This window comes from Saccostrea echinata, unplaced genomic scaffold, assembly GCF_033153115.1.
Source record: "Saccostrea echinata isolate AGI-Se365-2 ecotype Australia unplaced genomic scaffold, CSIRO_AGI_Sech_v1 ptg000027l, whole genome shotgun sequence".
Lineage (NCBI taxonomy): Eukaryota > Metazoa > Mollusca > Bivalvia > Ostreida > Ostreidae > Saccostrea > Saccostrea echinata.
This window is the reverse complement of record NW_026889776.1, coordinates 2,333,303-2,357,693: the sequence shown is the minus strand read 5'-3', so window position 1 is coordinate 2,357,693 and position 24,391 is coordinate 2,333,303. Positions and strand designations below refer to the sequence as shown.

Here is a 24,391-nt window from a genome sequence, read left to right as displayed (position 1 = left end):
TCTAAGATTAAATAGTATAATTTACTAAAATTAATTGCTTTAATAAATACAATGAATACAACAAAGGCAATATTGTAATGTAATCAATGTTTACATGTGGAGTAAATACTTTTTTGGGGGTTAATTTTAATACATGTATCACAAAAGCAACTCAATACTTACATAAAGGAGAATGAAGTTGTCTAAGTAAAATTTTTATCTAGCTCTCTTAATAATAAGGACTAAGTCAGAAAATCCACCAGGATTTCCAAAAATACGCCTTTTGAAATTTTCTAAGTTTTTATTTCCCTATGCGAAAGAGACTAAGAAAAAAATACGCCTGGATTAAGAATTTACGCCAGGAGAAAAGGAGACGTATTTCTGGCAAAAATACGTGTACGCCTGAAAATGAACCGTATTTTTAAGAATACGTCTCTTGTACGCCAGGATTTGCAAAAAGTCCAGGCGTAATACGCCTCTAAATTTCATACGGGTAACACCACCAGACAGACATGTGATATAATGACAAGCTCTAACAGAACAGACATGTGATATAATGACAAGCTCTAACAGAACAGACATGTTATATAATGACATGCTCTAACAGAACAGACATGTGATATAATGACAAGCAGTGATAGAACAAAACGTGTGATATAATGACAAGCTTTAACAGACAGACATGTGATATAATGACAAGCTGTAACAGACAGACATGTGATATAATGACAAGCTCTAACAGAACAGACATGTGTTATAATGACAAGCTCTAACAGAACAGACATGTGTTATAATGACAAACTCTAACAGAACAGACATGTGACATAATGACAAGCTCTAACAGAACAGACATGTGATATAATGACAAGCTCTAACAGAACAGACATATGATATAATGACAAGCTCTAACAGACAGACATGTGATATAATGACAAGCTCTACCAGAACAGACATGTTATATAATGACAAGCAAGTGACAGAGCAGACATGTGATATAATGACAACTTCTAACAGACAGACATGTGATATAATGACAAACTCTACCATAACAGACAAGATATAATGACAAGCTCTTAAAGAAAGGAGAAAATAATTGATTATTATGCTAGTGGCTTAAAAGAACTAATATAAGCAGTAACTGTATAACACTGCAAAAATGTGAGTACTGGTACCTTGTAAAAATATATGGTACAATGTATATTCTTACCAATTTCCATTCCCGGAGTTCAGTATCACTTAATTTTGATGTGTCACTTCCCCCTCTTGGTGGGTGTAAAATTGAAAGAAACTGAAATTAAAGACTTGTACTGATAGATCAACATATGAACAATATATAGCTTGAAAATTATATAAATCCCACAAAATCATAACTTTAACAAATACATTATAACTGCTGAACAATAAAATTACAACTAAGTATGTCTATATTCAGTGATTATTTTCATATCAAAATTGGTTACTTATTATTCTTTTGAACATGGTGTTTTTCTATGTTAATTAAATACTGTAAATGCAATATATCTAGCATGTACTATACTTAGCACATATTTTAATGTGTTAGATATAAATTTGTGTATCCAGATAAAGACACTTAGCTATATCTTTGATTTAGTGGATGCTGCTTTCCAATAAAAGAATGAAAAAGAACACATGGGTAAATGAAATATACAGGATAATTTTCAACCCCATTTTATTTTTGCCCTTAACTTCCCCCCTTGTCACAATTGAGAAAATTTAAAACAGAATTGTATCTGAGTGAATTCAAAACAGGGCAAAATTGTTTGCAGGTGTGAAAGGGTGAAAATAAGACGAGGCAAAAATAACCCTGTATACACTATGTTTACAGTATTTCAATCATAATGACATATTTAAATACCCTGTGGCATGACAGATGAATTTGTACTGCATGATATAGTAATGCAAAGTTCTACTGTTGTAATTTTGTCATTGCTGTTCTGTAGAATATTTTCCTACAAATTTTTATGTACAGATTTGAACTATTATGACTCAAATCCTAGCCCCAGGGGGTCATGTCTTCAAGAAACTTAAGACCATGCCTCCTAGAAACTTGGAATAGTCGCTTACATAGTGTTACTTGTTATTTAACAAGTTCTTTCTTTCACTAGATATATTTTCTTTAAGGTAGGATAAATGAGGAATAGTGAGGTCAAGGTCACAGGGAAGGTTAAGGTCAGAAAATTATGATACAGTTGAATAGCTCTTTCCAATTTGAATAGTGTATGAAGTTTGATGAAAATATCTTGAATTGTTTCTTTGAAACTGAGTTGTAAACACAACAAATACTAAAGTCATAGGTCATAGGGAAGGTCAAGATAAAAAAAAAGAAAAGAATTGAACACAATTGATAAGGTTCCCACCAATACGTATCAGTAAATGTGCTTTGAAAAAATATCTTGAAAAAGTTTCTTTGAAACTGAGCAGAGACAAATTCAAGAACAGTAAAGTTGAGGTCATAGAGGTCAAAGTCCAAAAATATTGATACAGTTGCATAGCTCTCACCAATATGTATCTGCTGATATGAAGTTTAATAAATATATCTTGAAAAGTTTTTTTGAAAGTGAGCTAAATGCAAATTTAAGAAAAGTGGGGTCAAGGTGAATAGGAAGGTTAAGGTCAAATTTTTTTTTACACCATAACTGTTGAATAGTTCTCACTAATTTATATCAACCTATGAAAGTTGATAAAAATATCTTGAATAGTTTCTTTGAAACTAGAACTTAACACAAATTTAAGAGAGGTGAGGTCAAGGTAAAAGGAACTTAAAGGTAAAAATATGTTGATACAGTTGAATAGAACTCATCAATATGTATCAGCATATCAAATTTGATAAAAATATCTTGAGTACCATTGTTTCTTTGAAACTGAGCTAAGCACAAATTTAAGAAAAGTGAGAAAAAGGTCAAAGGAAAGGTCAAGGTCCAAGAATGTTGATGCAGTTGAATAACTCTCATCATCATATCAGCATATGAAGTTTGATAAAAATTTTTGAATAGTTTCTTTGAGACTGAGCAATACACATATTCATGAAAGTGAGGTCAAGATCAAAGGAAAGGTCAAGGTAGATGAAGTTGATGCATTTCAATAGCTCTCATGAATATGTATCAGCATATAAGGATTGATACATCTTGAATATTTTCTTTGAAACTGAGCTAAATGCAAAGTGTGATTGACTGACAGATGGAAATATGGAAGAATGGAAAGAGGGACAATACAAACACAATATGCCTGGCCATATTCATGGCAGGGCATACAAACATTCGCCTCATGGTTTTACAAAGGCAATTAATACCTCTGTACAAGAATTATTTTTTTCGGAAAAGTAAAACAGACAATTCTTTTAATATACCTTGTGCCTATCTATGGTTGCCAGGAAATTGAGATCCAAGGTGTCTGATACACCACCATGTACAACAAGAATTTTGTAGTCAACAATAGTTGCTATTGGTAACCAACTAAAAACATCCTCAAACAGGTGGATGACTTTGCTTGCATGTATCTAGTCTCAAAAATTAGAGAAAAAAAAAACAAGAAATCATCATAAAGATAAGATTTTGAAGCATCAAATGTTTAATACAATCAGATCTTCAAATTTTGTTATCAGCCCTAAACAACTTGTTTATTATGCAAATTGAAACAGAAACAAGTCAACAATAAACTTGGTCTTCAACAATGTCACAATCCTAATTTTTCATGTACATAATGTACCTATCCATGAAATTTGAAGATAGCAGTTAGGACATGATATTATCCACAACAGAGGTTACAGCCTTTTCATTTACATTTCAAGATCAATGTTAAGGCCTAGGTTGGCTTTAAAAGCATTATTAAAAACATCTCAATTCACTTTAATACAAATTTCAATGGTATTATCACCCTTATTCAACTATAGTTTCATTTAACTACATGTGAAACTGAAGATAATGATTCTAAGAAACCTTCTTTGACAGAAATATTATTATTTACTAATCTTAAAGTCAAATGAAAAAGTCAAGGTCAAATCAAGTTGGTACATAGTCACTCTTACTACATATGATTTTGTTGGTTTAATGTCAAGGTCAAAGGTCAATACCAATTATCTAAATCGCCTCTTTTTGATCATCTTTTGTGCAAAACTTGAAGAAATTCTTTGAATAGGACACATATCACAATGAAAAATTGACGCGAACAGCTAAAAAAAATTTTGAGACAGACAGACACCTGATCAATTGACCTGATTTTGCTTTGCAATTCAGTTGAACATTTTAAACACATATAAAAGAAGCTCATGGCTAAATAGCACTCATTTCGCTTTTACAGATCACACATTAGTTATTTCAAATCTCTATCTGATGACCACAGTTTGAGTCTGAATCTACACAATACATGTAAAGGTATATAACTGCTTCCATATAAATATTTCCAGGTAAATATTATTGAAGAACATTCAACACTTACGGAGTATTTTTTCACCAGTTCTTTAACAAATCCGTATCTGAAAAAGAGAGTGAATTATTGGCATGTTTATATCAATATTGTTTTCAATTCTAAATTGCCTTTTAGAATGGAATTGTTTCACAGAATATGCTTTGGTAATATGAAATCAACTAATTCAAAAATTTTATCAACACAAAGACCTGATGATTGACAGTTACAGAACAATAACAACTGGAAGGTGCTTAGTCGACTGTGTTGTCAGAACATAAATCCCTGAATATAATGTGTACGTTTCAATCTTTACAATAAGATTTAACCAATAAATGATAAAGGCCAGAGGTTGTATTTCAACAAAATTACAGTGAATACTTGGCATTTGTTTTAAAATAAATTTTAGATAGTCTATGTAATATTATGCTATAAACAACAACATATCATTTGAGATGAGATGCAGCTTGGAACAGATGTGAACTAATCTGCCAACAGTGCATGAACTTAAAGAATGCTATGATGATACAGTTAATTACAAGTAATTTAATTTCTGAAAAAGACATCTGAATTTTGGGACATAACTTTGGAATCTTGATCCACCAATTATTTAATCCATCAATCATATGAAAAATGTGACATTTCCATCTGCGATAATTCAGATAACAGGCTCTATTTGGCTGTAATTTACAGCTTGCCAACAAGAAGTTAACATATTGAGTTAACAAGTTGAGTTAACAAGTTAACATGTCTATGTCAAATAGACACTCATACATTTATAGACAAGAAATGTTTTAGAAACACTTACTCCCCCCCCCCCCCCCCCACTCTCCCAAATGAGGCAATATCAAAAAGGATCAACTTTAACTTGAGAATGTCTGTAATGATAGTAAAAAAATGCTTATCTACTAGCCAGAGACAAACAATACTATTAATTATGTCTATCAGAGCTTGATATCCTTTAGGGTAATTTAATTCTTAGAGGGTACCAATGTACAAGATTTGATGCCTGTTCAAGCAAAAATGGTCCTCAAGATATCTTCCTATGTCCAGTGTAGTCCAAGGTACCAAGTTTGATATCTGTCAGCAAATTAAATGGCTGTGAAGATAATGATTAGACAATATTTTCCTATGTTTAGAGTAGTTTGACCCTGTACCTTTGACCCTTGAATTCAAAATCAATTAGGGTCATCTACTCATCATGGGTTACATGTGAAATAAGTTTGATATCTGTCAATTAAGGGGTTCTTAAAATATTGAATGGACAAAACTTGATCTATTGACCAACTGACAGACCAACATACCAACCATCAAACAGGTGGAAACCAATATGCCCTCTTTTTCCAATGGGGATGGGGCATAATAAAAATACCTTAGGTTCATCACATGATCTTCATGGTTACCACGGTTAAGATAAACTTCATTTTTGTTGATTAGAAAGCATACAAAAAGAATCACAGCAATTTCTACAGAGTTACGGCCCCTGTCCACAAAATCTCCATTGAATATATAAGGGTTGTGCACAGACGGAAGACCATTCTGAAAAAAAGAAATATTGAAAGAAAATGTTGAAATTCAAATTCATTTACAATCATGTTTATACTGGTAAGTAACACAAAAATTTAATTCTTGACAAATAAACATTCATTAAATGATGGAAATTCAAATGGCCTGAATAATACAGAAATGGTTATTCATTTTAATAGAAACAAGATAAGTTTGTAAAACACTGATGCCCCCATATGACAGCCCATGGTAAGGGTTAAGCTCATTGCGAAGGTTCAAGTTTCTCAAATACAAATCAAACTCCAAGGTCAAGAGATTAAAAATGTTGGTACCCAAAGAAAGGACTTGTCACAAGGAATACACTTGTGAAGGATGAAAGACCTTGCACCAACCATTCAAAGGTTATGGTCAAGGTTTAAGTTTTTTCAAAATAGGTCAAACTCCAAGGTCAAAGGTCAAAATTAATGGTGCACACAGAAAGGTCTCATCACAAGGAATATACATGTGAAATATGAAAGTCCTAGCACCAACCATTCAAAAGTTATGGCCAAGGTTAGTTTGTCAAAAGTAGGTCAAAATTCAGGGTCAAGAATAAAAAGGTAAAAACTATTGTAATCTTGAGGAAGGATTTATTACAAGAAATACATATGTGAAATTTTCAGGCCCTAGCACCAATTGTTCAAAAGTTATGACTGAGGATAAAGTTTCTGAAAAGTAGGTCAAACTCCAAGGTCAAAGGTCAAAAATTGTTGGTACCCAAGGAAAGGTCAGGCCACTGGGAATATACATGTGAAATATGAAAGTCCTTGAACCATCTGTTCAAAAGTTATTTCAAACATAAAAAAGGTCAAGGTCAAAAGGTCAAAAATTATTGTACCCAAGGAGAGGTCTTCTCACAAGGAATACAAATGTGAATTATATTCTCGCTCACTTTGTTCATCTGAATATAAATCAATGAAGTGCTAAATGAATAAAACACAACACATATTAAGTAGGAACGCTGCTCGCTAGTGCTTTTATTCAATTATATACTGCTAACACATAACCATAACACATCAACTAATACAACTGGATAGCCCAAATTCATTGCACTCCATTGCATCACTATCAGCCATACTAATCTCTAAATCCTAGCAAGTGAGCTTAGAGTGCCATGCTACTGCATGGCCTTACTATTTATACCCTATATAACCAAGTGAATTTCAAAGAAACTTTTCGATAACACTACATAATACCATGCCACACGTAATATTAAGTATGAAAGCCCCGTGAGTAGCACCAACTGTTCAAAAGTTATGGGCATGCAAGGTTAAAGTTGGATAAATTTTTGCAAGAGTAGGTCAAACTCCAATGTCAAGAGGTTAAATATGTTAGTTTCCAAAGGAAGGTCTTGTCACAAGGAATACACATGTGAAATATGAAAGCCATAGCTTCAACCAATCAAATGATATTGGCAAGGTTAAAGTTTTTGCGGAAAAACGGACAGATGGACACACAGGGCAAAAACTATATACCCACAAATCTTCGATTACGAAGGCATAAAAAATGCTTGATTTTGTAAATAAATCATCCATGATCCTGAAGATAAAAGCAACTCTGTGATGAGCAAATTTCAAATCTTCTTGGAAACAATTATTAAAAAAATCAGTGACCCTATTGTGCCCCATCCAGGTCAAGTGGAGGAAATGGGCATGACTAAAAATTTGAATCTACATTACCTGAGAAGGCATGCTTAATGACTGCCTGATTCTTGAAATGAGGACTTTATCTTATAATTCTTATGTAAAAATCTTGACCTACCACTGTCCTATCCTGAACAGACATTTTGATTTTCTACCTATATATTTCTCCATTCCCACTCTGTAAAGGGAACTTGGCTCTTCATTTGAACAGATAGGAATATATATAACCCTTACTCAAGATTGTTTTAATGCAAGAATTAGAAAATGATCAATAGGTTACAGATAAGAGAAAAAGCTGTTATAACAGAGAGACAAAAATAAATCGAAGATGTCACAAATACGAACTATTCTATTGACCTTGTACTTGTCCAGATAATCTTCAACAAGGTCAAATAGACACACATTCATTTATAACTGAGGTAAGCAATTTTGTTTGCCACTATGAGCTCCTCTGATAAGAAAGATAACTCTCACTAGAGAAAAAAAGCAATTTCTGTAAAATTTTGTCCCATAAAGTATGCTGAAATTGTGTAGATTTTACTAATAAAATAGATTCTTAGGGAAAATTTTTAGCGTTAAAGCAAAATTTTACATGAGCAAACAGAAGGATTATGAACCCTAAATGTCATAACATCAGGTCCTTAGAAGTCTTAATGGTGCAAGTAGGAGTTTCCAATATATTTCAAAGTTACACTCTGGACACAAACTTTACAATTTTTCTGACATTTACCCTGATGTTTCCCAAATGACCTTGGATAAAGGTTTTGATATATCCTTGGATCATAATAAAGTTATTCCAGAACATATGATTGCTCATGTAAACAGAAAGACAACACGATTCACTCTATTCATCTAAAACTTCCTGGGTACAAAAAAATGCAATTAAAAATTACAAAGCTCATCTGGACAAATATTATTTATGAGTAAAAGAAATCAAATAGTCAAATACTGGACCTATAGTTACTTGGGAATGAACCTGCTTCATAAACTTCAACTTAGTCATTCATGTGAAAATATTTTATTTCCATAGTTTGGATGAATTACTTTACCTTGTGAAAAATCATGTAGAGATCATCAAGTTTCCCATGAAGATCTCCACAGACTGTTATTTGCTTTGAGATCGAGGTAGTGGCATAGTTAATATTGGCTTTTTGCTTTAATGCAGTGCGAGTCTCAAGTAAAAGTTGAATCAGGTATTTGGCATGCAGTGGCTGAAAGAAATCAGTGATGCTGCAATGATGAATTTTTCCATAAGAATTAAGGTAATACATATGTTGCCTATGGTTCTCTTAATATAAAGTACTTGGGAAAATTACAATCTATACACATAAGTTTTTGAGCACATAACTGAATAACTGATACATCAATTAAAACAAATAGTTGCATCTTGTAATCCGAATTCTCCTGCCTGACCGCAGTTTAGAATGGAACCAGAAATCTCTGATGAGACTGTAGCTCTACTGGTTCGAACTTTTAACAAAGGAACTTAATTGAAACTATTCAAAAGTAATAAATTAAAATAATGATCCTTGCTTTAATCTTGAAATCAAAAACCAGTATAAAGAATTATGTATCACAGTGTTGTCTACTTGTGCACCGAGTAATATTGAAATCAGACCAAAACTGTAAGAGGGGTAGTGTTTTGAAAGTATTTCAAAGATATTCATATTTTTAGTAACCATGGCTGATACACAGAATTAAGTATCTTAGTATAGTCTACTTGTGTGTGCCAAGTTATATTGAAAAGTATAGGAGGAGTAGCATTTTGAATAACTGTTTACAGACAAAAAGACGAACAGATAGACAGACAGATGACGGACATGTTACTATCCCATTAGGTCTTCTGGTCTCTGACCAGTAGAGCTAAAAAGCAAGCTGTTGACTGATAAGTGTGATCAACTAGGCTCTGTCTATTGTCTGTGTAGCATACATTCTATGGAAGTTAGCTGTTTGTAGTATAGTTTTATGAATGAACTTGGGTCACTATATCTAGTTATTAAAGAACTAATGAAAAAAAGTAGATTTTTATAAGATTTTTTTCTTACATAATCACATGTAAACTTTTACCCCCTATGTGGCCCATTCTATCCCCATGGGCCACGATTTGCACATACTTCAATCTGCATTGCCTGAGAATGCTTGCATGTAAATTATTAAAAATGGCCCCTTCTGTTCTTGAGAAGAAGATTTTTAAAGATTTATTTCTGAAATACTCCTATGTATAACTCTGATCCCCTTTTGTGGCCCCACCCTACCCCCTGGGGCCATATTAGAACAAACTTCAATCTGCACTATCTAAGGATGCTACTATATTAATTTTATGTTAATATGACTAATCATGGCCCATCTGTTCTTGACAGATTTTTTATAGATTTTTTTCTCCATATGCTCAAAAAGCTTTCTTTTATGTTTAATCTTTTGTGGCACAGTGATTCTTGGGAAGGTTTTTTAAGACACACACCTTATTTTTGCCTTTTCTTGATTATCTCCAAATTCAAGAAAGTGTGGAACTTCTTTTGAATAAACTTTACTTCCCTTCACCCAAGGATGCTTTGTGGCAAGATTGGTTGAAATTGGGCCAGTGGTTCTGGTGAAGAAATCGAAATTGTCAGAAGCTTACAGAGAGACTGATGCTGGACAAAATGATATCAGAAAAGCTCACTTAAGGAAAAGCTTAGGTAAACTTAAAAAGCTCTTCAAGTACCCAATGGGTTTGGAGGAATTTATCAGGTCCTGTAGTTCAGTTTACTAGTAACTTGTAAGTTCTATATGTACCTTTTGGTTTTGAAGGAAATTTTAAGGTCTTGTTTTTTAAAAGTAGTTGACTATGTGCTAGTGTTGAGCTCTGTGAGACATGAATGTACCTGCTTGATTTTGAAAGAGTTCATATTCATTTTTGTAGCATGTCTTACATGTACCTGTTTATATTTTAAATGTGTAATCAGGCCCCAGGATCATGAAATATCTTAAGCTTAAGTCAAAATGTTTATGTTGTACTAGAATGTTGTAGTAGTCAAGCACATCAAAATTTAAATATTTTTCAACATTGCTTTACAAAAGTGTTGTTATCTGCAGATTTAGAGATTGATTCAATAATTAATAAACATTTTACAGGCGAATGAAAATTTGACTTAAATCCTAGTCTGTTTCATGACCCTGAGGCCTGGTTGAGCTCTGTGAGACATAAATGTATACCTGCTTGGTTTTGAAGGAGTTGATAAGGCTCTGTAGTTGAGCTTGTGTAAGTGGAAATGTGAGATGGACTCCGCGATAAGAGGACTCGACTTCAATAGAGTCTGGATCGCTCTTCTTCAACAGTACATAGTCCTCTTCCTCTAAGGTTTTGGTATCTTAAGAACATAGTACATTCTCTTATAACATACATGTAGTTGAAAGAAATACCTACTGGTATTGCTTGCAATTAATATTGTTTTAATGAACAATAGGCCCATGGGCTGCAACAATGACTTGAAATATGTCATGCTTGTAAAAAGAATCCTGTGTCCACTTTTTTTTCCCCACTCCATTCAGAAACTTCGATCCTTACCCTAAGGGCCATAATCTTAACTGGAAATTCCATCATTGAAGATTGTTTCACAAACAGTGATACATCTGGTTGGATAGTTCAAGAGAAAATATTTGAAATGACTAAGTCAAACAGTTACTAAATTATAGTTGTAGCTTTCTTTTGAGAGAGGAATGATCCTCCTCATTTTACCTTTTTTTTCTTGTGCAAAATAAAACTTTACACAATGACATCAAGTCATGTCTAATGATTTTTCTAGAGAAGAATATTTTATGGCTTTCTTTATGTTAAAAAGGTGAAAGGCCACAGTCGGAAAACTTTATTTCTGAGGTTGAAAGGGAAAGGACCTGTTCCTTGAAAATGATGCTAATTTTGAGTGTGATGCCTAACACATCAATACATGAGCAAAATTGTTGATTTCACAGCTGTGAACCATCTTTGTGTCTCAAAGTACAAAATCCCATTAAACATTCACAGTTGCAGACTTGGATAAAAGACATTTGTCAGGTATACAGAACATGTAAATTGATATTGTCACCTAGATCTCTTCTTTAATATTAGATGACATTCACATTAACAACACTAGATGACTGTAGTTTTAGTATCAGGGAATGCTCAAAACACCTTCAATTTCTCATTTCTACTTTATTCCTATGTGATATCATAAATCTGGGAAGTTTTCTGTGGATTTACAAGTATTTTTGTAAATTTGAGCCAAAATGCTTAATACATTAATTTTTATATTTCTAAATTTTACACTTATAGCTTTGTCCATAGGTCATGAATGCCCCGCCGAGGGTATATTAGTAGTGCAACATGAAAATTTGTATTACTGTATGAAATTTGATGAGAATATTTTGAATAGTTTCTTTAAAATTGAAATTGAAATCTAAAAAGTTGGATATAGATGATAAATTTTCACCAAATTATGTATAAGTGCATAAGCTTACATACATATATCTTAAATGATTTCTTTAAAATTAAGCAAAATGCAAATTTAAGAAAAGTGAGGTCAAGGTCCCAGAAAAGTTCAAGGTCAAACGTTTTTGATGCAGTTGAATAGTTCTCATAAATACGTATCAGCATATTAAGTTTGATAAAAATATTTTTGAATGGTTTATTTAAAACTGAGCTAAACACTAATTTAAAATAAATGAAGTTAAGGTCAAAGGAAAGGTCAAGGTCAAAAAATGTTGATGCAGTTGAAAAGGTTACATCAGTATGTATTAGCATATGAAGTTTAATAAAAATTTTATGAATGGTTTCTTTTAAACTGAGTTAAACACAAATTGAGAAAAGTGAGGTCAAGGTCAAAGGAAAGGTCAAGGTGAAAAAATATTGATGCAATTGAATAGCTTACATCAGTATGTAACAGCATATGAAGTTTGACACTAATTTAAGAAAAGTGAGGTCAAAGGTCATAGGAAAGTCAAGGTCAAAAATTGTTGAAGCAGTTGAAAAGGTTACATCCGTATGTAATAGCATATGAAGTTTGATAAAAATATTATGAATGGTTTCTTTAAAACTGAGCTAAACACTAATTTAGAAAAGTAAGGTCAAGGTCAAAGGAAAGGTCAAGGTAAAAAAATATTGATGCAGTTGAATAGCTCTCATCAGTATGCATCAGCATATGAAGTTAATGATAACACTATCTTTAATGGTATCTTTAAACTGAGCTAAACACTAATTTAAGAAAAGTGAGGTCAAGGTCAAAAAATGTTGATGCAGTTGAATCATAGGCACTTGTTTCGTATACGGGGCACCCTTACTTATTTTTACCACAAGGTACCTAACTCAATTTCAGGCATCCCCACTTTAAGCTCGTACTTTGTTTATAAATCCAGAGACTTACGAGTATTCCTTTCCGAGGTCTCGTTTTATCCTTGAAGTTCATTTATAACCCAAACGGAAGTCTATGTATCCCATTCAAAGTCTTATTTTGTATCGAGACAATTTTCGAGGAAGAAATGAATGGTTTACAATAAAGAGGCTCGACCAGAAATGCCCAAAACAATTAATTTGACAAGAAAAAAGTCTTTCGAAGTGAACGATGTCATTTTAAAGTAGGTTAATGATTGATATATACACAAAATATGAGCTTGAAGCGGGGGTGCCTGAAATTGAGTTAGGTACCTTGTGGTAAAAATAAGTAGGGGTGCCCCATATACAAAACAAGTGCCTGTGAGTTGAATAGCTTACATCAGTATGTTTGAGCATATGAAGTTTGTTAAAAATATCTTGAATTGTTTAATTAAAACTGAGCTAAACATTAATTTAAGAAAAGTGAGGTCAAGGTCAAAAGAAAGGTCAAGGTCAAAAAATGTTGATGCAGTTGAATAGCTCTCATCAGTATGTATCAGCATATGAAGTTTGATAAAAATATCTTGGATAGTTTCTTTGAAACTGAGCTTTGAACAGAGCTAAATGCAAAGTGTGACGGAAGGACAGACATGACAAACACTATATGCCCCGGCCATATTCATGGCAGGGCATAAAAATAAGTGCTAAAAATTTAAAGTACATAAAAATGTCAATGGTGCAAATATACATGTACATAAAGGTTTTCTTTGTTTGTTTGTTTAATTTGTTGATTTAAGTCCCTGTCAAGAATTTTTCACTTCACCTCTCACCAATATGTATCAGCATATACGGTTTGATAAAAATATCTTGAATAGTTTCTTTGAAATTGAGCAAAACATTAGTTTAATAAAAGTGAGGTCAAGGTCAAAGGAAAGGCCAAAGTCAATATTTTTCAGTTGAAGAGCAGTTAACTCTCATCAATATGAACCTAAGCATATGAAGTTTGATAAAAATATTTTAAATGGTTTCTTTGAAACATAGCTAAACACATCTAAGAAAAGTGAGGTCAAGGTAAAAAAATGTTGATGAAATTGAAAGGCTCTCATCAATATATAATCACATTATCAGGTTTGATAAAAATATCTTGAATAGTTTCTTTGAAACTGAGCTAAATATAAATTTCTGAAAAGTGAGGTCACAGTCAAGGAAGGAACAAGGTCAAAAAGTGTTGATGCAGTTAAATAGTTCTCATCAGTATGTTTGAATGTAAGGTTTGGTAAGACTATCTTGAATAGTTTCTTTGAAACTGAGCTAAACACAATTTTTTGAAAAGTAAGGTCAAGGTCAAAGAAAAAGTCAAGGTAAAAAATGTTGATGCAGTTGAATAGCTCTCATCAACATATATCAGAAAATCAAGTTTGATAAAATATATTGAATCTTTTTTTTTAACTGAGCAAAATGCAGTGTGATGGAAGGACAGACAGAAGGAGAGAGACAGACATGACAAACACTATTTGCCCTGACCATATTCATGGCAGGGTGTAATAAAGTTTTAATTATCTGCTTAACTACATGTACATAACTGTATTTTAATAATTAATTGATTGTTTGAAGTGTTCAACTCTATGTCTATAATAAGGAATTGATAAGTAAAGTTGGGCTGGTAAAACTTACCAATTTTTGCTGGTCTTTGTGACACAGACAGAGCTCGGAGAATCTTAGGCTGTCCAATATCATCTGTGTCCATTTGGCTCAACATGGTATTGAAAAAGTTGTAAAGCTAAAATAGACAGAAAAAAATCTAAATCTGTAAAAACTGTTTTTATTAGAAAAATAAGTTACTGATTGGAAAAAAAAAAAGAAAATTGGAAACTAATGAAACCTGAAATGACTTCAAAATATTTTTCACATTTTGTAAAAGCTTGGTCTTTATTCTACATTTCTCCCATATTCTTCGGATCATTTCCCTGTGACAGAAATCCAAATATTTATGGATTTAACTAATGACTTCAAATCTTGCATTTTAAACTTTAAAATCTATCAATCATGTTCCTTATGAATATTTTCTTCTTAAAATGTTTGAAGGCCGGTGATCAGTTAAAAAACTTGGTGCATAATCAAGTACCTGGGTATTTGATTGCGCCCATGGGAAAAGGGCCCTTATGGCAATTTTTACACATTTTAAGTTTTTCATGGATATTAATAGAGCAAGGTTAGAAGTTGCCAAATCTGAATTTTTATGACCCTACGTCAACTCTAAGTAGGTTTTTTCTTCATTTATATCAATGATACTTTAACAGGTAAACAGTGACGTCATGTTACTTTCGCACCAACGTCAAAAGTTTTCAGAGTGAACATGACTTTCACTTTGCATTGTAATGTTACTACGGTAATAAATGTATGTTATTGAGCATTTCCAGAGACATTTTTGGGTCGTTGTCTCTTTTAATAATTGTATAATATGATAATAAATAGTTGAATTAATTATTATCCATCATGCAGTTGTGTATAGAATTATGCGTGTTTGTTCGTTTGTTTGTTTTACATTTCACTATGCTGGAATGTCAGGAAAACCCGAGAAGCAAGCGGCTTCTGTTCAATATCAATTTATTCTCTCAAAACCAAAGTATTTATCTTGTGTAATAATCGTTTGAGAAACCTGTAGAATTCATTCGAAAATCATCTCATTTTAAGCATGGCTCTCGATAGGACAAGATGTCAATTTTTTTTTTCGGGGGGGGGGGGGGGGGTTGAATCCAGTATAAACGATATCTCTTTCAAAATGTGAAGTTAAAAATATTTCAAAAAAATTCTCGGAAACAACGATGAAATAGATGCTGCTGGGTAATGAAAATTTGTTTCTTTTTTTTTTTTTTTTTGTTTTCTAAATATAATTAGACAGAAAATTTGTGAAATGTAGTGAGTTACCGTATACGCTGTACAACAATTTAAGGACATTAAGTTGATACACTGCATGTTAAGCAATATTCGATAAAAAAATTTCAAACAAAAAATCAGAAGGACTTCTGCCCGCATGTGGTAACAAAACTTCTTTTTTTAAATTGAAATGATACACAATTTTCAGTCACAGCAAGAAACATTTTTGAATAATTTTTAAGTAAGCAGGTTGATAAATTATAAACAAATGGATGAATTATAATTCACATGCATTTAAAATAAAAAAAAAAAACAGATCCAGGATGACCAGTGGTTGGATTGTGTGTGTGTGTGTGGGGGGGGGGGGTTAAAAGTTAAATGACAGAAACATGCAATACTTGTAGTTAATATGAGTTTAACAGCATACGAGGGTTGTCGTATTTTTAAAATCTTCCTACATTTAAGGTGTGCAGGGGGGATGCCTTCCCACAACCAACCCCATAACCTCCAGATACGTCATTTGGTTAGGTTTGAAATAATATTGACTTAATTCCTCAATTTATTTTTGCACCTTGAACTCTCTCCTTACGTACATGTATATGAGCAGGGTCATTTTCAAAACAAACAGCGATCATGAGCTCCACATGCCTGGAACTGGAAACTTAACTGCTATCAAATCTAGTTAATCATGAGAAAAATTGCGTCCTAGAATAACGATTTTGTTTGATTTTGTAAAATTAAATGGTTTTAGAAGAACATGGGTATTAACAGATATCGGGTATTTTATTGTCATTTCAACAAATTTTATCCGAACTTTGAATGAAATCAATATGTCATTTTTTTAAATTAATATCAAATAGATTTTTCTAAGAAATAAATCATAAATAATTATATATATATGTTGTCGTTAGGAATCAATGACATGCAGATTAATTGATAGAATTTTTCGGCTGGGGGGGGGGGGGGTAAAAATTAATTGAAAGTTTTTTTATATCCAGTCAGTTAAATGCGACTGGTTCATAATATTCCTTGACTGGCTGAGTTTTTAAATGACAAATTTTTACGATGTGGCATACATTTAGGTACATGTAAATATTGTTATGTGATGGTGTGTTTAGAATCCCCCCCCCCATTTCTCGCGGCTTTATCGTATGAAATTCTAATGTTATTGTTTTCAAATGTTATTGTATATGAAGTTTTACAATATAAAAATTCCATTCTGGCCCCATGCCAGAGACTTGGATATGCTTATTCTTGTAAAGCTTTACAGATTCACTGTAAAGTAGTTAGGTCCCAGTAATATAAAATGACCCTGGCCCTCTTCCCCGGTCTCCTGCACTGCCATAAAAATAAAAACTTGCAACATGTTCTTGTGTGTGTGTGTGTGGGGGGGGGGGGGGGGGGTTAAAAGTTAAATGACAGAAACATGCAATACTTGTAGTTAATATGAGTTTAATAGGTATAATATTTTTAGCATTTAATTTACTTTGTACAATGCATGTTCAAATACAATTTGATCTTAACAAGATTTATTTCAATAAATCCAAATAACAAAATCAGCCCGTTTACATAATTCAAAGGCAAGTTAAGCAATATCATACTAAACCGATAACTGAGATTATTATTTCAATAAAAAAAACGAGTTTTAGATTGATAATAGAAATGTAATGACATACAATGCTGAGATTCTATGAATGACAAGGATTACATATATTTGACTTTTAAGTGACTAAAAACTGCAGATAAAGCTAAAACCTTTGAACTTTTTTATGCACAACACGAGTACCAAAATGTTATATTTTCGAGTTACTGAAAATAAATAGACAGCAAAAGAAAAAAAGGGAGATAGAGATTTCTTTTCATAATACGATATTGTTGTTTTTTTTTGAAAATTCGCCTTTTCATTAAAGTTTCACATTTCACATTGTATTAATAAACTCGATTTAATGTAACATCTCTCTATCTCTCTTTCTCTCTCACACACACCTCAGGTATACATACATGTAAACTTTTTTTTAAGCTAGAACAATTAGAACAATTTTATTTCATTCGGTAGTTTTTGTTTGTTTTCAAGTACTTACATCGGAAGTGGCAACAACAAAAATAAGACGAAACAATTTTTTTTTTAATTTCATTTTATTTTATTTAAATTTATGATCATTATTACTAAAAAAAAAAAAATAAAATTTATTTTATTTAAAAAAATAATTTCATGTTAAAATAAATAGATGCACATGTAACAGATTTAAAAAAATAAATGAAAGTCTGGTTCAATGTAGTATCTATTTCTTATTCTATATTTTTTTCCTCTTTCACTTTGACAGCTGCTAGTTCCATAAGCTTTCAAAAATACTTTTAAAGAAAATATAAATATAATACTTACAATTAAAACGTTTTTTTACTGATGATAAGTAAGATTTTTAAAAATATTTTTTATACTACGGGAGCAAATTTGTATGAGTATGTTGATTTTGAATGGTGTTAAAAAAAAGAAAAGAAAGTCCCTCTCTGGTACCTCTCTAGTATCTCGCTTGTCAGAGTTACCTCTCGTGTTTATTTATAGTTCTTAAAAATAATATCACGTCTGTCATTCGTTCGTACTTTTGCTAGATTTGTGAAAACTTACAAGAATACTTTTCTTTTCTGTTGGAAGAAGTGTGACCAGTTTCAAATTTTTGGCAATTAAAGCATTTAACAACAAAAATTTATGCGCGATGTACCAATGCTTCAATGTTTACATGATCGATGTGTTGAGAATGGTGTTGCGGATCTTATACAGGAAAACGATTTTCTCTGCAATATTTTGATAATATACCCGTATCTAACAAATAACTTCAATTTGTGTGTCTATATATCAAAATCGCATTCGTTCATCCATAATCAATGATCCAGAAAATCACCTTGTCTGAAGCTTCTATACATGTATAATAGGAAATGCATAGCACAGATCAGAGACGTATTATAAAGCTATGTAATAACGTAATAACATGTAGTAAAGAAACGGGTCTCGAATAAAATTCTAAATATTTTAATTAATATCAGTGAATTAGAAGATAAAGAACTAAAATTAAAGATATAAATAATTATTTCAATGTTGAGGAACAACGACGAAAGTGAGCTAGTCGTGTCAAAACGTAAAACACGTGAATAAAAAAAATTCTGCGTCGACGCTCACCGTCTGCAACGTCATATCTTTATGACGTTATTTCTCTGTTTTAGCAAAATTGCCATAAGGCCCTTTTGTCATGGGCGCAATCATTTGTTTACAAGCATAACAGTTATTTTTGGTCACAAATATTTATTGTGTACATGTACATGTATTCTATAATTAACGAGGCCAAGTCTAATTCCAGTGTGCATGACTTTGCGCAGCTTTTTAGTTTCATGCAGTCGTATCTGCAACATAACACCTATCCAAGAATTGTAATTGTAATACAAAATTAACATTATCTGTAACGTTTATGGGTGTTAAAATGTGCTTTTAAGACAATATTCAGGAATAAATGCTGGAATGGCTTTCACGACGTCACTATTTTCCGGTTCTGTAAGCAATGCATGATGCTGAAGAATGATGCTTGACTCGATTGAGTATTCAAGACGTCCATGGACAATTTATTAAACACTGTTGGCAGAACATCAAAAGAAACATACCAGCAATCTAAACATTGTTATTTTTTACCAAAATAATTAATCTGCGCCAATATATACAAAACGTATGCCGCAATATGGCAAATTTAGAAGTATTGGGCATTGGGAAAAAATAATTCCTAGACCAAACCAGATGGTCAACTTTTTTGAAATTTCACAATTTGGTGACTTTTACAATAACTTTCAGAATCCCTAGGGCAGAAATACAAAAAAATATGGGGAAAACATGATAATTTGGTGCTTTTCCAACAAATTCCCATAGGGTCCAATAGTAAAATTTGATAACTTTTAAAATGGCCCTTTTAGAAGTCGGGATGGTAAACATTTGATATTTTTATCTTAAAATAATTATCATAATAGTAAAAATTCATTCAAGAAAATTTATCAAAATATCTAGGGTAGTAATAATTAGACTCGGCCTCGTTAAATCTATTCATCCCCTCATTGAAAGTCTGCATCATACTGCATAAGCAGAAATTGTAGTGAGGATTCAATTTTGGCATTTTTGGCAAGGGTGTTGAGATCACTAAAATTAAATATCTCTAACAATTTATTTCGCATTAGAAATTACTGCTATCTTTCTTTGCACCATAAAATCGCTAAAATTACTTCTCACTAAAGTTAAAAACTAATTTTTAAGGACCAATTGCTAAATTTGCGTCTTGCTAAAATTCCACTTATACGATAGTTTTAATCACTGCAAGTTCATATCATAGTTGACGTTCCCTGGTTTTTGATTTCTCAGAAAACTTGTTTTTCACGCCAACTTCCATTAGACTAATGTACCTATGGACTGCCAATCTTACTTAGAACTAAAATTTTCATCAAAGTCAGTGTCTTTGATAGATGAAAGGAAATATCTTATGAAGCTGTGACATCACAACCAAGGTTTTTACAGAGAAATACAAATCACCTGACAAGAAACTTTAAAGGATCAATATACATAATCCAGCTAATCATTTAAACCCTGTCCATTAGTGTGAAACACAAAGAAAGGTCAAACATTCTTACTCTTCAATAAAAGTCTCCTATGTATTTTACATCAAACATGATCTTCATTTAATCTTCATGATGCATTTACTGCAAATCAATGAAATAATGGATTGGTTCCTAAAACTTTTTTAGAAATAATGGAGAAATGAAACATTAACACAGAAAATCCAGAGATAATGTTAAAAGGGTAATACTAGTCTCTTTGTCTATTTCCTTGGCTATTAAATATGAAACTATGGCACTATAAATCTTAAACAAAGCCAACAAGGGCATCATAGATAACAGCAAACCAGCAACGACACAGTGGTTCATTGCAGCAAAGAAGTAAGGCCATCATAGATCAAGACAACTTTGTAGATCAGAGCAAACCAACAATCAAGCAAAACAAAGCACTGAACATAAAGGCAAACAAAAACCTTTTCTTCATGTCTATAATACAAACTAAAAGGAACAGAAGATAAATGCACAAGATCAATGGGGTTAAAAATAAAAAAGAACAAAGCAGATGAAGGTAAATGAAGAATACAATGCAGATGAAGACAAGTGAACAAGAACATTAATACAGATGAAGACAAGTGAACAAGAACAAAGACAAGTGAACAAGAACAATACAGATGAAGACAAGTGAACAAGAACAATACAGATGAAGACACGTGAACAAGAACAATATAGATGAAGACAAGTGAACAAGAACATTAATACAGATGAAGACAAGTGAACAAGAACAAAGACAAGTGAACAAGAACAAAGACAAGTGAACAAGAACAATACAGATGAATTAAGCAAGCGAACAAAAACAATACAGATGATAATAAATTGCAAATGAACAAATACTAAGGAGCAAATGAACAAGAAAAATGCACACAGATGTAAAAAAAAAAAATAAAATGAATTAAAACGATGCAGAATGTGGCAGAAAACAAGAAAAATACAGCTACAGACACATGGATTACAACACTGTAGAATATGGCAGAAAACTTAAACAATACAGATAAAGGCACATGGATCAGAACAATGCAGAAGGTGGCAGAAAACTAGAACAATACAAATAAAAGCACATGGATTAGAACAATGCAGAATGTGGCAGAAAACAAGAACAATACAGATACAGGCACATGGATTAGAACAATGCAGAATGTGGCAGAAAACAAGAACAATACAGATACAGGCACATGGATTACAACACTGTAGAATATGGCAGAAAACTTAAACAATACAGATAAAGGCACATGGATTAGAACAATGCAGATGAAGGAAAATGAACAGGAACAATGCATTTCAAAGCAAATGAAGAAGAATTCAGATAAAGGCAAAAAATCAAGAACAATGCAGATGGAGACATTAATGAATATACAAACATTGCAAAAGATGTAAACCAAAAGAAAAACACAGACTGAAGATAAAAATAATGTACAAGAACAATCAAGATGAAGGCAAAGTTGATGAAAGATTAGAACAAGAACAGTTAAGGCCAAGATCTAGTAAATAAAAGTAACTTACAGATTTCTCAAATTTGATAAATGAATTTCTTTAATGATGCTTTAAAACTATACCTTAGTAAAATAAGGTGTATTAGGGCTTAATTTTCAGGTAAACTCAACAAAAAATTAGAAAATCAGATATGCAGTCAAACCTCATTATCTCAAACTTTATGGGACTGAGAAAAAACTTCGAGATATCCACGAATTTGAGATATTGAGGGTAAAATACTTAAGGAATAAGTATTGGGACTTCCAAATCACTGTCTTTGACATAACCATGGTATTCAACATATCAGTATTTGAGATACCGAAGTTCTACTGTAAATGTGAGTTTTTCCATATCAGACAAAAGAAATATATCCAGATTGCCTACAGTCACTCAGAAAATGGTAATTTGTATGTTCTTGAACTCTTTTTTAAAATGATATTAAATTGACTATAGGTATTGGGATTACTTTTGACAGGATTTCAAATTGAATTCTGTGAAAATGCTTTATTTTCTACATAATTTTATTAAAGACATAAAGTACAGGAAACAGTAAGTTTAAGTTAATCATGACATCATAATGGATCTAGCACCAAAAAGAAGTCTTAACTCATTTCCTAGATCTTGACCGTAATGCAGATGAAGATAACAGAACAAGGACACTATAGATAATGGTGAATGAACAAGAACAATGCAGGTGATGGAAGAAAAGAAGGATTCTGTAGATGAAGGTAAATAAGTAATTAAAAGTAAGATAGCAACAACAACAAATCATAAGTAAGATCAGTCTTATTTATTCTGCTTATATTTTTCCATCAACCTATTACAAAAAGCTGATATACCTTAAGTTGATTCTGTTCCCCGGCATACTCTATAGACTGAAATATTGTCCATGTGCACCGCCGCCGGGCCTCTGTTCTTGCTAAGTACCGTCGGTACCACTTCTGTATTAGCACCACTGAGCGAATCACTGTCAAAAAAAGTGTTAGTAGTTGGAACCTAATGATTTTGCCATTCTGAGATCTAATGTAAACTTATACTTTGATTTCAAACAAAGTCATCACTATCCTTTTCAATATCTTCAGAAACAATACATTTGCCCTTTCATAGATAGGATTTTCTTGACATACACCTTGATGCTATATATATTCCCTAAATTACTTCTAACTTCAAAAATATTCTTTATATTCTTCTTTAAATGAGATTATTAATCAAAAGATGATAGATAGTTGCATAATATGATATACTTAAGATAGCTATTCATACAATTCACATACACCTTGATGCTATATATATATTCCCTAAAATACTTCTTTGGAAGTCCCAACCTCTTATTCTTTAAGTATTTTATCCTGGAGATCTCAAATCCTCATTTATCTCAAAGTTTTTTCTTGGTCTCATTGAGGTTGAGATAATGAGATTTGACTGTATATCAGTAACTCCACTGTGAAATGAAGTCATGAATGTTGGAAGACTTTAATGTTGGTTATTTGGTGACTGATTTAATTCATACAGATTTATAGCTTGGTCATCAGTAAGAAAACACTTGATCAAAAATATTGTAAATTGTTATAAATAACACGTCTGTCCAAAATGAGCCAGGGCTTCAATGTCAGTCTTGACTGTAGCAAATAAATTTTGACCTGTCAGTTGTCTTGAAAGAAAATATCATTTAACATCAAGTTGTGTAATTTCCTAATTATTTTAAACAGACTGAATACATACAACTTGAAACAAACAAGGATGACATGAATTTTCATTCTTCAGAAATTAATTTACAATGTTCATTTTTGCCCATTGCTGTCAGGTGTATGAAGGAGTTGTCATCATTTCCGGAGATCATCCCCAAGTTTATTCCAGAAGTTTGCAGTGTCATTATTTTACTGATAGCAAGCACAGAAAATCACAACAAATGAAGATCCCTTTCCAATGTGGCAGAAATTTAGTAATGTTAAATCCTTGTTGAATTTGAATTTGCTGCAAGTTGAGCTCAAGGGATCATTTCAATGCAAAAAATCATTGGGGGTGGGGGGTACTTTATCAATGAAAGCCACTTTATAAATGTATTTTTAGATGTACTGCAAAAAATAATTGATATTGGAACCAAATGAAGGAAAAAAATTAATGTTTTCTTTTTCATCATAAATACTATTAAAACTTTAAGATAATTAAAAGCTTTCATAAAAGAAGGCATTTTTAATGAACTAAATTCATATTTAGTCATACCCGTACTTTGTTAAATTGATTTATATTATTTAACACCTTTAATGTAAACATTAAATATTTTTTACTCTTTTAAATTAGTGAGAGGAAAATGAAAGTCAATTAGTTTTATAACAATTAATAACTATATTGCACATGTAGCATATAATTCATATACACCCACAGGCTCATACATCTGCATTATGTCACAAAGTGAACAAGTATTATAAGATAAAGTAAATGTATCTTTTTTTTCAAGGCTTACAAAAGAATTTAAAGACTGAAAGGA

At 32.0% G+C, this 24,391-nt stretch overlaps 1 protein-coding gene across 1 annotated transcript in view; it reads right to left on the bottom strand.

The window, feature by feature from the left end:
- The window catches only part of LOC133193301 (serine/threonine-protein phosphatase with EF-hands 2-like), a 30,761-nt gene that overhangs the window by 6,219 nt on the left and 151 nt on the right, over positions 1-24,391 (bottom strand). The window contains exons 2-9 of the mRNA XM_061329248.1: positions 22,743-22,870; positions 14,590-14,695; positions 10,785-10,939; positions 8,639-8,800; positions 5,774-5,940; positions 4,435-4,471; positions 3,347-3,496; positions 1,187-1,267 (exon numbers count right to left, since the gene is read on the bottom strand). Of these exons, the coding sequence (XP_061185232.1) occupies positions 1,187-1,267; positions 3,347-3,496; positions 4,435-4,471; positions 5,774-5,940; positions 8,639-8,800; positions 10,785-10,939; positions 14,590-14,695; positions 22,743-22,870 (986 nt within the window). The remainder of the gene's footprint in view (positions 1-1,186; positions 1,268-3,346; positions 3,497-4,434; positions 4,472-5,773; positions 5,941-8,638; positions 8,801-10,784; positions 10,940-14,589; positions 14,696-22,742; positions 22,871-24,391) is intronic.